Raw genomic sequence first — 14,594 nt, 5'->3', positions numbered from 1 at the left:
ACACCCAGGGCGGATTCATGTCAATGTGTGGCAAAACCAATACAATATTGTAAAATAATTAGCCTCCAATTAAAATAAATAAATTAAAAATAAAAATATTTCAATAATAATAATAAAGAAAGATGGTAATGATAACCCTGTATGCAAGACAGCAAAAGAGACACAGATGTATACAACAGTCTTTTGGATTCTGTGGGAGAGGGCAAGGGCGGGATGATTTGGGAGAATGGCATTGAAACATATAAATTATCATATGTGAAATGAATCACCAGTCCAGGTTCGTTGCATGATACAGGGTGCTTGGGGCTGGTGCAATGGGATGACGCAGAGGAGATGGGATGGGGAGGGAGGTGGGAGGGGGGTTTAGGATGGGGAACACATGTACACCCATGGCAGATTCATGTCAATGTATGGCAAAACCAATACAACATTGTAAAGTAAAAATTTTTTTAAAAATTAAAAAAAGAACTAACACAGTTACTTTTCTACTCCCAAAGACAGAAAACCCAATAATTATTTGGTTATCTCAAAATTTACAATGCTACCTCTGTTATATAGACAGATGACCAAGCAAATCAGCCTTTGTAACCATCAACATTTGAACTACAGGTAATTTTTTATTATGAAAAAGCAAAATAATCAATGGCTTACTAAGTGTGATTCTCTCAAGTGGTTTCTCTGTAGCTTCTTCACGGTTGACTGAGATATAGAACCTTCGGAAATGAGGGAATGCTCTAACTAGAAGCAACACATTTCTCTTTCTTAATGAAACAAATATAAATTCATTGTAGAACATTGGGAAAATACAAAAAAAAAAGCTTAAACAATAACATAAGTCACTTAGAATTCCACCACCCTAAGATAAAAGCAAAGGAGAAAAGGAAAGATATAAGCATCTGAATGCAGAGTTCCAAAGAATAGCAAGGAGAGATAAGAAAGACTTCCTCAGTGATCAATGCAAAGAAATAGAGGAAAACAACAGAATAGGAAAAACAAGAGACCTCTTCAAGAAAATTAGAGATTCCAAGGGAACATTTCATGCAAAGATGGGCTCGATAAAGGACAGAAATGGTATGGACCTAACAGAAGCAGAAGATATTAAGAAGAGGTGGCAGGAATACACAGAAGAACTGTACAAAAAAGATCTTCACGACCAAGATAGTCACGATAATGTGATCACTGACCTAGAGCCAGACATCTTGGAATGTGAAGTCAAGTGGGCATTAGAAAGCATCACTACTAACAAAGCTAGTGGAGGTGATGGAATTCCAGTTGAGCTATTTCAAGTCTTGAAAGATGATGCTGTGAAAGTGCTGCACTCAATATGCCAGCAGATTTGGAAAACTCAGCAGTGGCCACAGGACTGGAAGAGGTCAGTCTTCATTCCAATCCCAAAGAAAGGCAATGCCAAAGAATGCTCAAACTACCGCACAATTGCACTCATCTCACACGCTAGTAAAGTCATGCTCAAAATTCTCCAAGCCAGGCTTCAGCAGTATGTAAACCGTGAACTCCCAGATGTTCAAGCAGGTTTTAGAAAAGGCAGAGGCACCAGAGATCAAATTGCCAACATCTGCTGGATCATGGAGAAAGCAAGAGAGTTCCAGAAAAACATCTATTTCTGCTTCATTGACTATGCCAAAGCCTTTGACTGTGTGGATCACAATAAACTGTGGAACATTCTGAAAGAGATGGGAATCCCAGACCACCTGACCTGCCTCTTGAGAAACCTGTATGCAGGTCAGGAAGCAACAGTTAGAACTGGACATGGAACAACAGACTGGTTCCAAATAGGAAAAGGTGTACGTCAAGGTTGTATATTGTCACCTTGCTTATTTAACTTATATGCAGAGTACATCATGAGGAACGCTGGGCTGGAAGAAGCACAAGCTGGAATCAAGATTGCCGGGAGAAATATCAATAACCTCAGATATGAAGATGACACCACCCTTATGGCAGAAAGTGAAGAAGAACTCAAAAGCCTCTTGATGAAAGTGAAAGAGGAGAGTGAAAAGGTTGGCTTGAAGCTCAACATTCAGAAAACAAAGATCATGGCATCTGGTCCCATCACTTCATGGGAAATAGATGGAAAAACAGTGGAAACAGTGTCAGACTTTGTTTTTTTGGGCTCCAAAATCACCGCAGATGCTGATTGCAGCCATGAAATTAAAAGACGCTTGCTCCTTGGAAGGAAAGCTATGACCAACCTTGATAGTATATTAAAAAGCAGAGACATTACTTTGCCAACCAAGGTCCGTCTAGTCAAGGCTATGGTTTATCCCGTGGTCATGTATGGATGTGAGAGTTGGACTGTGAAGAAGGCTGATCGCCGAAGAATCGATGCTTTTGAACTGTGGTGCTGGAGAAGACTCTTGAGAGTCCCTTGGACTGCAAGGAGATCCAACCAGTCCATTCTAAAGGAGATCAATCCTGGATGTTCATTGGAGGGACTGATGCCAAAGCTGAAACTGCAATACTTTGGCCACCTCATGCGACGAGTTGACTCACTGGAAAAGACTCTGATGCTGGGAAAGGTTGGGGGCAGGAGGAGAAGGGGACGACGGAGAATGAGATGGCTGGATGGCATCACCGACTCTGTGGACATGAGTTTGAATGTACTCCGGGAGTTGGTGATGGACAGGGAGGCCTGGCGTGCTGTGATTCATGGGGTCGCGGAGAGTCGGACACAACTGAGCGACTGAACTGAACTGAACTGAAGATAACCACTATTAATTTAAAATAAAAATTGAAATAGTATTGTGCATCTGTCTAGCCTCTCATGTTGAGGAAAGACTTATTAGGTTTCACGTTAAATCCAAATCTGATTTTGGTAGTCATAATAATTTGTATTAGTCATCTCTAAATTTGGTGATGGCATTTTATTCTATTCTAATGCTGATGTGTTTCTGTTGTTTTGATTGACCAAATTTTTTTATTGTTGCAATGATGTCAAAACATATAAAATTTTACATTTTAAATATGTGATATATGTCTATAATATCTCAATAAAGTTGCTAAAAATAGATTGATCAAACATGACAAATACTGTAAGCAGGTCCTGGATATGACCTTCCTATACGTAAAGCTCGGAGAAGGCAATGGCAAGCCACTCCAGTACTCTTGCCTAGAAAATCCCATGGATGGAGGAGCCTGGTTGGCTGTAGTCTGTGGGGTCGCTAAGGGTCGGACACGACTGAGCAACTTCACTTTAACTTTTCATTTTCACACATTGGAGAAGGAAATGGCAATCCACTCCAGTGTTCTTGCCTGGAGAATCCCAGGGATGGGGGAGCCTGGTGGGCGTCCGTCTATGGGGTCGCACAGAGTCGAACACGACTGAAGTGACTTAGCAGCAGCAGCATACGTAAAGCTAAAGTCATTCCTTTTCTGACTCTTAAAAAAGTCTGCAGCCTAACTCATAGTTCTGAAAGTCAACAGAAGACTGTGGTGATGGCTGAGTGGTCAGCCTCACTAAATCTATTGTTTATTCTGCTCTTACATTTAGATTTTCTGACATCATTAAACATTTTTTCAAAAACATGATTTAACAGTTTTATAATATTACATACAGTTGATCCTTGAACAACATAGAGGCTAATCCACATATAAGTTATAGTCAGTCCTCTGTATCTGTAGTTCCTCTACATACACGAATTCAACCAACCATGGATTGTGTTGTACTACAGTATTTACTACTGAAAAATATCCACGTATAAGTGGATCCACACAGTTCAAACCCACATTGTTCAAGGGTCAACTGTATATTTATTTAACTATTTCCAAGCAAGTCACTTATATACTTTCAAATTTTTTCTTACATGAAAATGATAGTCTCTCCAATGACTATCCTAAACACTGAATTTCTACATGCTTTTATGATTATTTTTTTAGGATACTTTCATAATTGTCTTAGCTTATATGGCAAAGAAACCCAGTGTCTTAAATTAGGCTTACCTCTCTCAGGAAATGGAGAACACAAGTTCTTTCATCATGCCCTTTGAGCAGAAGTCTAAGTTTAACAACTTCTGCTCTTTGCTTCATACTACAAAGCTTACTTCAGAAAGACCACAGGGCTAGCTAGAACCTTGATTTTCTTGCTGTTTGAGAGCATTTCTCAAGCTCAGGTGGGGAGCCAGGAGAAATAGGAAACTTTCAGCCACAGGCAAGCTCTGCTCACACAGGGCCACTACGAAAACAACTGTAATTCCCTTCAGTGTGGTTAGTTCATACTTTTCATTTGAATTTGAACAACGTTAGAATGGTTGAATGGTGTAAAGTATTACAACTAAGCTTAGAGATGACAAACACAAGTTATAATTATCAAAATTCAGTTAGGAATTAATGTGAAAGCAAATGAACTTTTCTTCAGGATGAATGGCTGGACAGATGCACACTTAACCATTCCATGACCATCCAGAGCTCCAGTTGCTGCCTCTTGTTGAACTCACCATGAGGAGTGGAGAACAGACTGAGTAGGATAATAACACTAGGTTGAACTCCATGTTCTATGAGAACCTTTACAGCTTCAATTACAGTATTTCCAGTACCTGAAATCAAATGAAAATCAAATGCATTGGCAATTTTAACATTCATCTCAAAATATCTTTGAAGTTGCTTCAAAGTAAAAGCAGTTTAGTAATCTAACAAAAGATACTACTAGATAAAGCTTCATGTGAAGATGTCTGTTTTTTATAAATGATGTTATTTTCAACAATAGATATAACCCATGTACTTTTCAGTTTTCAAATGCAAAAGCCCTAAATTCATTCAGTATTTGAGATATCAAATGTAATACCCACCTGCTACCCCCAATTCTAGGATCTGAGCAAGCATAGGAAAAGACTAGAATAGGAGAAAAAAATATTACCTCCAAAGAGAATAAATCCTTGAGAAAATCATTGCTATACTCTGAGCTAGAAAAGGGACATATTTCAATATATATTTTGTGTTCTATATATTTTGCCTCATTAAATCTTCTGCTTCAATCTGTTAATCTTAAAACAGAAGCTTTTTGGAGCTAATAAAGTTTGACTAATGTGTATTTTCTTATTACACAATAAAAATTCCCCAGAGAACTGCCCAGGGCAACTCCAAATCCAACTGAGAAAAACAAAAAGAACACATTTAGAAACAGTTTCATTTTTAAAGAAGGGTACCTAGAAGGTAGACCCTAACCTGAATTTTAACCCTAATGAAACCTTACAAGTTAAATGCAAGCAACTCACTGAGAATTGGATACATCAGAAGGACTTTTCTTCTGTAAATGTCTGGGGGGAACTTGGCATAATATACTTTGGCTCTTTGTGTCTCCTCATCACTCTGAATCAGGATCTTTCCAATTCGTATGGATCGACAGCAGTCTCGTAAACCTTGTTCCATTGCCTCACCTTGAAGTAGGAAATAAAAGAGTGATTAAGAGTAGATACAGTGAAAGTCCAAGAATAAGCCAAAGTAGAGCTTGTGACTATTATTAACACAATAAAGACACTGTCAAAATGGAAGCAATTCTTCTAAGCTAACAGCTTTCACTTCTGATAAAATATGATTTTACACTTAGTTTGGGTCAATGAAACTAGATTAAGGGCTGGTCAATGAAACTAGGCTAAGCTAACTTTACTGCTGGTTTACAAGTTTTAGAGTTGTCATGCTTCCATGATTACAGGTAATAAAGCGTTTAAGTTGCTCTCTGAACTTTTCTGTATCAGGAACATTTTAATTCTATTATTTTAAGGACACTGTATTACTTTCATCTGACAAAAATATAAAATATTATGGAAGAATGAGGGCTGTAGACCAAAGGCTCTCCATTTAGATCAAGCTGACATCAAGAGATATCATGTAGCCCCAGCAATGACTTCAATGGCAGAGGCTTGGCTGGTAAACAGTGAAAAAGTAATATGCTGTTCCCTCTTCCCCTAGAGATCCAGACCAAAACCACCATCATCCCCTTGGTTTCTGAAGCTAAAGCTATTTTGGGGTCTGAATCCATTTAAGGAAGTGTTTGCTAAAAGTCAATCATTCTCACATCATCTTCAAGATTTTTAGGCCACATCAAAATTCTTCTTGTATTTACTTAATATATTAATTATTTTTGTTTACATTTAAGAGGAAACTTTATATCACTAGTGAAAATATAAAAAGTTTCTTTCTAATAGATATGGAAATAAACCAAGAGCTGCTAAAGTTAAAAACACCCTCTCTATGCATCACTCCAAGGTCATCTGGTATACACTAGGGGTGTGAGGACCATGCTGCTGCCTTTAGGGCAGAAGCTGGACTAAAACAAAAGAAATTGTGCCTTTGGGAGAATGTCATTGAAACATGTATATTATCATATGTGAAACGAATTGCCAGTCCAGGTTCAATGCATGAGACAGGATGCTCAGGGCTGGTGCACTGGGGTGACCCAGAGGGATGAAATGGGGAGGGAGGTGGGGGGGGGTTCAAGATGGGGAACACATGTACACCCGGGGCGGATTCATGTCAATGTATGGCAAAACCAATACAATACTGTAAAGTAATTAGCCTCCAATTAAAAGTTTTTAAAAAGTCCATCTCCATTGTCTTTACCAGTTTTAAAAGGCTGAACAGCATTGTTCTGAAAATCCTATCATTACTTAAGAGCTACTTTCTATTTTAAGAAAAGGAGCTTAAAGCTCTTATTTTATTTGAGATACCCAGTTGCTCACAAACAGAACTTCATAGCCAGAGAAGCAATGGGAATGTTTATATGCGGGAAAAAAAAATCCGGGACTTTCCTGGTGGTCCATAGATTAAGACTCCACACTCCCAGTGCAGGGAGCATGGGTTCAGTCCTTGGCAGGGCAACTAAGATCCCACATGCACAAGGTTCAGCCAAAGGGAAAAAAAATCCATCTGTTTCCAATGCAAGCAAATGGGGATTCTACCATACCCTGGATCTTGTACAAAGAATAATTAATGAATTAAGTTGCTGAATGGAAATAATCATCCCCATGTAACAGGTATAGGTCCTAGTTACAGGCATGTGATTTTGCTGCACAAAGGTTAATTTACAAGGGCAATTGGTTGGACTCAAACACAAACACATTAGACTAGCAATTGGAAATACGTAGAGTTAAGCACAGTTAAGTTCTTTTGCCTACATAATCACATACTCATCAAATATAAAACTGAAAATATTAAACAAGCCATTCAGTCCAGCTCCTGACAGGGTAGGACTGTTCCTCACAAAAGAAATTTAAAAATCAGAACAAAGATTTTCTCTAGTCAAGTGCTCAAAGATCTACAGGTCTGAATTTGTGCTATTACATACTCCATCAATCTTCAAGATTCCCTATTCTCTCCAAGATAGTATAATTGCATCCTCCTATTCTTCCACTCTGCTCCGAATTTTTCAAAGCTGGCTTGCCCATGGGGACACACCACTAGGGAAGATGTTTTGCAATTAAAATTAGCCAAACTCAGCAACACGTGGGCCATGATTCAAAGGCACTATGAGGATAGACAACACAGGTGGTGAGATTTAAGCTCAGGAGACAAGCCTGCCTCTCAGAAAACAGCAACTGTATCTAAGAATGCAAAGAGACAAAGTCACACATACACAAACCTACCGCTTCTCATTATGCTGACCCCACAATTTCCCTTTTCAAATTTCACTCCTTCATACTTGTACCCTGTTGGGGAATAAAACCAAATAATTTATCTTTCACCATTGGAGCAACTATTTATTTAATAAAGTATCTATGGTTTAAAGCAGATGGGCACAAAACAACTATTTTCCAGGCATACTGTATAATATCTTAGGTTCCCTGTGAAAGCAATAAGAAGAGGCATGATTTTTCATAGTTAATTCTTCATAAGAAACCTGTGGGAATAATTGGGAGAGGTAGACTTCATCGAGCAGGAATAAGCCTTATGATAGCATGATATTTACATACATGTTTCTTAAATTGAATTCAGAGGAGAATTGTTGCATTCCAAAAATGCTAGAAACCCCATAAATTCAAACTAGGAGCCCACTGTGAGCCATAGGAGAGAGACTCCTTATTCCTGTCCACTTTTATTAAACTGCATTCTGTCTTTAAAAGCAGAAGAGAAAGACTGAAGTAATTATCAAGACACATTCATGCCTTGGTCTCAGACTGAATTTGTATCAATTTTGATGCAGCAAGCTTAGTCCCTAATTTTCACAAAATCAACCTTTGGATATAACAGTTTCCATTATCTAATAAAGAACCATATCAGAATTTCAATCCCTAAAACAGGGATCCTTGACTGCTCTCTGTTAGAGCAGAACAAATCTAAATCCTCTTCTCCAATCCTCATCGTTTTTATTTTCTTTTTTACTTTTCCTTCTTTTACCTGGAGTATCCATTGCTAAACCACCCCACTCATTTGTTAACACCAGCATCTTCCCCACAAAGGTGAAGGTAAGCTGACAGCAATTCTTAGCTCTGGTCCCAATGTGCCTTCATCAAAGGTAACATCCGAATGCTGAAGAATATTTATTAACCTTTAACTTCAACTGACAAAAGTGAAAATGAAGTCACTCAGTCGTGTCCGACTCTTTGCGACTCCATGGACTGTAGCCTACCAGGCTCCTCAGTCCATGGGATTTTCCAGGCAAGAATACTGGAGTGGGTTGCCACTGACAAGCAAGCTATTAACAAAAGTCATTCACATAAATTTCTTTACTAAATGTCCCCAAATTTAATAAGTTGTTTAAAAGAACAGCTCCATGCAGATGCCTCGTTTTGCATACTGATTTACTCAGACTGCTTTCTTCTCATTTCCCCCCAATTCCACCCCAGAATTATTATGAGAATATAAGAGCAACAGCCCTGGTTACCTGTTGGAGTTGTCACCATGCATTCTGTATATGGAAGCTGATTCAATCCCTCTTCCACAACAAGTCTGATCTAGAGAGCCAAAGGAAGAATAATTTGAGAACTTGCTAAGAATCTCCTGTTAGCTGTTAGCCTCAGGAGTTTAACACCAGGCAAAAAGTCAGCAACATACTAGGCAAGGATTTAACTTATAGTAGTAGGAAGGGCGACCCTATCATGTGTTAGATTCAATTCAGTTCAGTTCAGTCTCAGTCATGTCCTACTTTTTGTGACCCCATGGACTGCAGCACGCCAGGCCTCTCTGTCCATCACCAACTCCCGGAGTTTACTCAAACTCATGTCCATTGAGTCCTTGACGCCATCCAACCATCTCATCCTCTGTTGTTCCCTTCTCCTCCCACCTTCAATCTTTCCCAGCATCAGGGTCTTTTCAAATGAGTCAGCTCTTCTCATCAGGTGGCCAAAGTATTGGAATTTCTGCTTCAACATCAGTCCTTCAAATGAATATTCAGGACTGATTTCCTTTAGGATGGACTGGTTGGATCTCCTTGCAGTCCAGGGGACTCTCAAGAGTCTTCTCCAACATCACAGTTCAAAAGCATCAATTCTTCAGCACTCAGCCTTCTTTATAGTCCAACTCTTACATCCATACATGACTACTAGAAAAACCATAGCTTTGACTAGACGGACCTTGGTTGGCAAACTAATGTCTCTGCTATTTAATATGCTGTCTAGGTTGGTCATAACTTTCCTTCCAAGGAGCAAGCGTCTCTTAATTTCATGGCTTCAGTCCCCATCTGCAGTGATTTTGCAGCCCAGAAAAATAAAGTCTGTCACTGTTTCCAGTTTCCCTGTCTATTTGCCATGAAGTGATGGGACCAGATGCCATGATCTTAGCTTTCTGAATGTTGAGTTTTAAGCCAACTTTTTCACTCTCCTCTTTCACTTTCATCAAGAGGCTCTTTAGTTCCTCTTTGCTTTCTGCCATAAGGGTGATGTCATCTGCATATCTGAGGTCATTGATATTTCTCCTGGCAATCTTGATTCCAGCTTATGCTTCATCCAGCCCAGCATTTCACATGATGTACTCTGAAGATAAGTTAAATAAGCAGGGTGACAATATACAGCTCTGACATACTCCTTTCCCGATTTGGAACCAGTCTGTTGTTCCATGTCCAGTTCTCACTGTTGCTTCTTGACCTGCATACAGATTTCTCAGGAGGCAGGTTAGATGGTCTGGTATCTCTTGAAGAATTTTCCACATATTTTTTTGTGATCCACACAGTCAAAGGCTTTGGCATAGTCAATAAAGCATAAGTAGATGTTTTTCTGGAACTGTTAGATTTTCTGTTAGATTCAGAGATAGAACCAAATGTCAAGTTGCTTGCTGCTAGGTATCCAACCTTGGTGAGGCACATGATTGACACTAAAAGGATCAAGTATGCCTTCTGATTCTCATTCAGTTAGTCCAGGCTATGAGAAATGCAAAACCACAGCAGGTGCAAGAGTCATGGAAAGAACACTTGGACATAATACACTTCTGGTAATTCTGGAAATACTGCCCACCGGGAACTGCTTTGCCTTGTTTAGTACTTTGAAATTGTTAAGTTGGATGCTTTTTAACAAAAGCCCACTATGATGCGAAATAAATCCTGAATTTCTTAGGAGGAAATAAATGAGTGGATGGAACTGAACCAATTTACTGAGCTTGAAGTAGGATCCAGTTGAATGTATTAGGACTTCTCAGCTTTAAAAAAAAAAAAAGACTCCTAATGATCTTAATGTGTACAGAGCAAAGAATCCATCAGAACTACAAGGAATATCCCTCAAAACACATCAGATATTCCTATGAACATCCAGAGGCCACTACAAAAAGGCAGTGCTGAATCTGTAGAGCACATTTTCTCCAATCAGTATTACATTACTGATTAAGAACAGCAGAGAGAAATGTCAAGCCCTATGCTCTAACATCCTGCTGCCATTAAAATGATAAATGTTAAATGGGCTGTACTGTGTCAACCTGGAATACCAGAGGGTCCAGGAACCTCATGAATACTGTGTGTGTGTGCATACTCACCTCTAGCCACCCCCATCTGTGGAGATTAATGTTTCTTATAAGCAAAGTACAAAGAAAGAAGAGAATCATTTTCTTTGAGGAGCCTTGTTTTCCTTCTAGTAATACTCCTCTAAAGAGTCTTACCACCTGCCCATCTCCTGCAACATTGGGACAAGAATTAGTGTGTCCAAGCTTTACAGAACATAAACCAGAAGAAGGATTTAACCTCTTCTCAAAAGTTAAATATCAAAATCTGAGTGCCAGGAAAGCCAATCCTGACAAATTCAGGACAGAATTAATGTCAACTATAACAGGACCCTTGTGCTAGAAGAGACAGTATACTAGAAATTCCCATCACCAGGAACCTCAACAGCTCCAGTCCCTACCACAACCACAACTGACCTTCCACACCCCCAACCCCCAATATCAGGACCTTCAAATCCAACTGAGAGAACAGAGAGGTCCAAAATTACCATCGACTCAGGTGAATTTTGCCCTGGGTCCTTATTATCTCATTTGACTAAGATATAATGCCTGCCCTTTCAAGCAAGCATTTTATAATAACCATGACCTTAATTCCTATGTTCTATAGGAAAATGGCACAAGGAGAGCAAAAGAGAGAGAAATCATTGTCTATCAGTGAACACCAAGATCTCTGTTTTCCCCTTCAGCAGCCACAACTGTCTTAAACCCTTTGGTTTGATAAAAACAAAAAGAACAACCTATCATTCCAAGCATGTCAACTACATTTATCTTGATGCAACCCAAGGATTTTTACTGCCCTGGAAGCTCAAATAGAAGTGGCCTTTGAACCAAGAGTACTTAAAAGTCAAAAGTAGAATATGTGCTGTTTACACTCTTTTGGAATAAAGATTTCCCTAGGAAAGATGTAAATGAAGAGTTTCATACCTCACCCCCACCCAACATCATCACATTCCCTTTAATAATCTATCTTTTACTATCTGGTTATAACTATAAGCTTAATAAGTCAATTTTATTTCTTCCCCAGACTAAACAATGAGAACAGTATTTAGACTGTAAACCACACAAGATCAGGGACCATGTCTTTATGCCTTACCACTCAATCTCCTCCCACCTACAACACAATCTGGCACAGTGTCTGACTCACATGAGTTCAATGTATATTTCATGAAGTGATGAATACTAGCAACCACAGTAGAACACGTGTCAATCTCATTCCAAGCACTAAACAAACTTAGATATGCACACAAGAAGTAAACAGGGCTTACCTAAGACAGCCCAATTTGGCCTGAGATCCTCTTAGATGACACTAGCTAAACAGAATTGGGCTTGGTCAATTCTTAACAGGAATTCCCTAAGTGTAGACAGTATTCACATGTGAAGATACTATAGAAAATAAGAGGCAAAATAGACATCCATCCCCATGTAAACTGTAAGATAGCTATTATCTTTTGTGCATTCTATGGACACCACAAGGGTAACTACTAGGTCTCTTTACATCTTTGGTTTCCTTTTAATTTACTTCACCTCACTGACCTAAGAAGAGGTACTTAAGGCTCAGGATCAAGTTACCAAGATCCACTTGAAAAGTAGTGGTACGTCAGAACTATAGACAGTGAGTTCGTAGGCAATGATTTGAGGTGAATGGGACTGAGGCAGAGTTTTAATGCAAAAGTAGAAACCACACTTGCAAAATCTAGCAAGATGTTACTTGGTACCACCTCTCTCAACCCCAGAATGTTCTCAAACAAAAAGCCCCTTGGGCTACTATGATTATAACACTAGGAACAACAATGAAATGAAAATTGAAAGCCTCCATCCACCTACCAAACGATCCGCAGAAAACATGAAGTCCCCTCTACTGGCTGTCCTAAAAAAAAAAGTACAAGTTTTAGTCTAGATTAGAGCTTTAAAGTGAAATATTACTTAACATACATACAGTAACATGGATATTAAAACCTATTACATGCTAAAAGCTTACCTGTAATAGACTATTATTGAGACATGATATTTTTCACTAGGATACAGGAACCTAAATGTAATGACTTGATAAATATTATTAAAAATGCTCATCTGATACCATTAGAGACAGAAATTGAAAACATCATGTAGTCTCCCACTGAACTGCTCAAGTATATACTCTTCAACCAGGAGATGAACAAGTTCTTCCTGGAAAATGGCAGCATATCCAGAGCTCAAGTTAAGAAAAAAAAATTTGCAGTAAGAAAACCAGGTTCTCCCCATTCTCACACACCTTTCACCCCAATTTAAAATCCTTATTACCAACATAAGTAACCGTCTACTTTGCCTGTAATTATTTTTGGAATGAGAACTGTACAAACAAGTCAATCCTCTATTTTTGTTATTGCTTCCAAGAACACCTAACCTAATTAACAAGACCTCTTTCTCAATCTATTGATAAATTGTTCTGTTTTTCAATCAAATAGCTTATTCCATAGATCTTTCTACCAATTTTCTGTACAATTCCTTCTGGTCAGTATTTTCAGATCCTGAGGTACCCAAGTAATAATAATCCAGGGTTGTACCTACCCACAAACTGTTAAACAGCCAAAAGGGAAATGTTATAAGGCTGATATTTTTTCTTTTGTAAAAATCTATTATTGTTCCTCCTCCTTCTCTCATGTAAGTTAAATGATCTGACTGATTTACAGTTTATATACTTAAAAATCTCCATCTGCCTATCCATTGCATACCTAAAATATTCCCCAACATAGCAACATAATGGCATATGCGAGCAAATATTATCTCAGTATACCATTAATCACAACTCTTTTTCAAGCTGCATTTACTTTCTCTGACAGGAAAAAGCAATGAAATATCCCTTACACAAATGGTGTTAGGTTTCTTAGAGTAACCACAGTTCTTTCATTATTACAGATACTAACTCTCTAAAATATAGCAAGAATATAGGTCTAGGTCTGTATTCTTTATATATAAATACTCCCTAAACTTTATATATAAATACTCCCTAAACTAAGAAAACTCTACATGACTACACACAGAGACCTCATTTAAAACAGGCTTTAGGGGCTCCTCTGGTGGCCCAGTGGTAAAGAAATGCCTGCCAGTGCAGGAGACACTGGTTCAATCCCTGAGCCGGGAAGATCCCACATGCAGCAGAGCAACTAATCCACGCTCCACAACTATTGAGCCTGTGCTCCAGAGCCCAGCAGCCACAACTGCTGAGCTGATGTGCCACAACTACTGAAGCCCACACACCCTAGAGCCCATGCTCCGCAACAAGAGCAGCCACTGTAATGAGAAACCCCCGCATTGGCAGCTACAGAGTAGCCTCCACTCACTGCAACTAGAAAAAAGCCTACACAGCAACGAAGATCCAGCACAACCAAAATAAATAAATATAACAGGCTTTATTTTATGTATTGTGGTTTTCAAATGAAAATATACTATTACATCAGCACTTTTCATTTCTATAATAAGTCTTCACAACATGCTTGTCAAAGAAGTAAAAGCCAGTGAACCACAAAAAAAAAAAATACTGAAGACTACTACCCTGTTTGGTAGACCTACACAAACTTGTCTAAGCAGCCAGAACACAGTTTCTCAATAGGGTAGAAAAGTCTGGATTCTTTAACAAGTCTTTAAAAAAATCCAGTAATATATTTTGAGAACACACCTGAAATGTTTGTCTTTAATTTCTGATCAGCTACATATAAATATATTACAAAGAAAAGTTATATTAGGTT

At 38.7% G+C, this 14,594-nt stretch overlaps 1 protein-coding gene across 1 annotated transcript in view; it reads right to left on the bottom strand.

Annotated features, from left to right (window-relative positions):
* The window catches only part of UPRT (uracil phosphoribosyltransferase homolog), a 42,049-nt gene that overhangs the window by 13,685 nt on the left and 13,770 nt on the right, over positions 1 to 14,594 (bottom strand). Inside the window, exons 2-6 of the mRNA XM_055437900.2 lie at positions 12,694 to 12,736; positions 8,831 to 8,900; positions 7,593 to 7,655; positions 5,226 to 5,387; positions 4,449 to 4,547 (exon numbers count right to left, since the gene is read on the bottom strand). Coding sequence (XP_055293875.1) covers positions 4,449 to 4,547; positions 5,226 to 5,387; positions 7,593 to 7,655; positions 8,831 to 8,900; positions 12,694 to 12,736 — 437 coding nt within the window. The remainder of the gene's footprint in view (positions 1 to 4,448; positions 4,548 to 5,225; positions 5,388 to 7,592; positions 7,656 to 8,830; positions 8,901 to 12,693; positions 12,737 to 14,594) is intronic.

The sequence above is a fragment of the Moschus berezovskii genome, chromosome X (genome assembly GCF_049115385.1).
Source record: "Moschus berezovskii isolate FMDL1 chromosome X, NW_MosBer_1.0, whole genome shotgun sequence".
Taxonomy (NCBI): domain Eukaryota; kingdom Metazoa; phylum Chordata; class Mammalia; order Artiodactyla; family Moschidae; genus Moschus; species Moschus berezovskii.
This window is presented reverse-complemented; position numbering and strand designations above follow the sequence as displayed.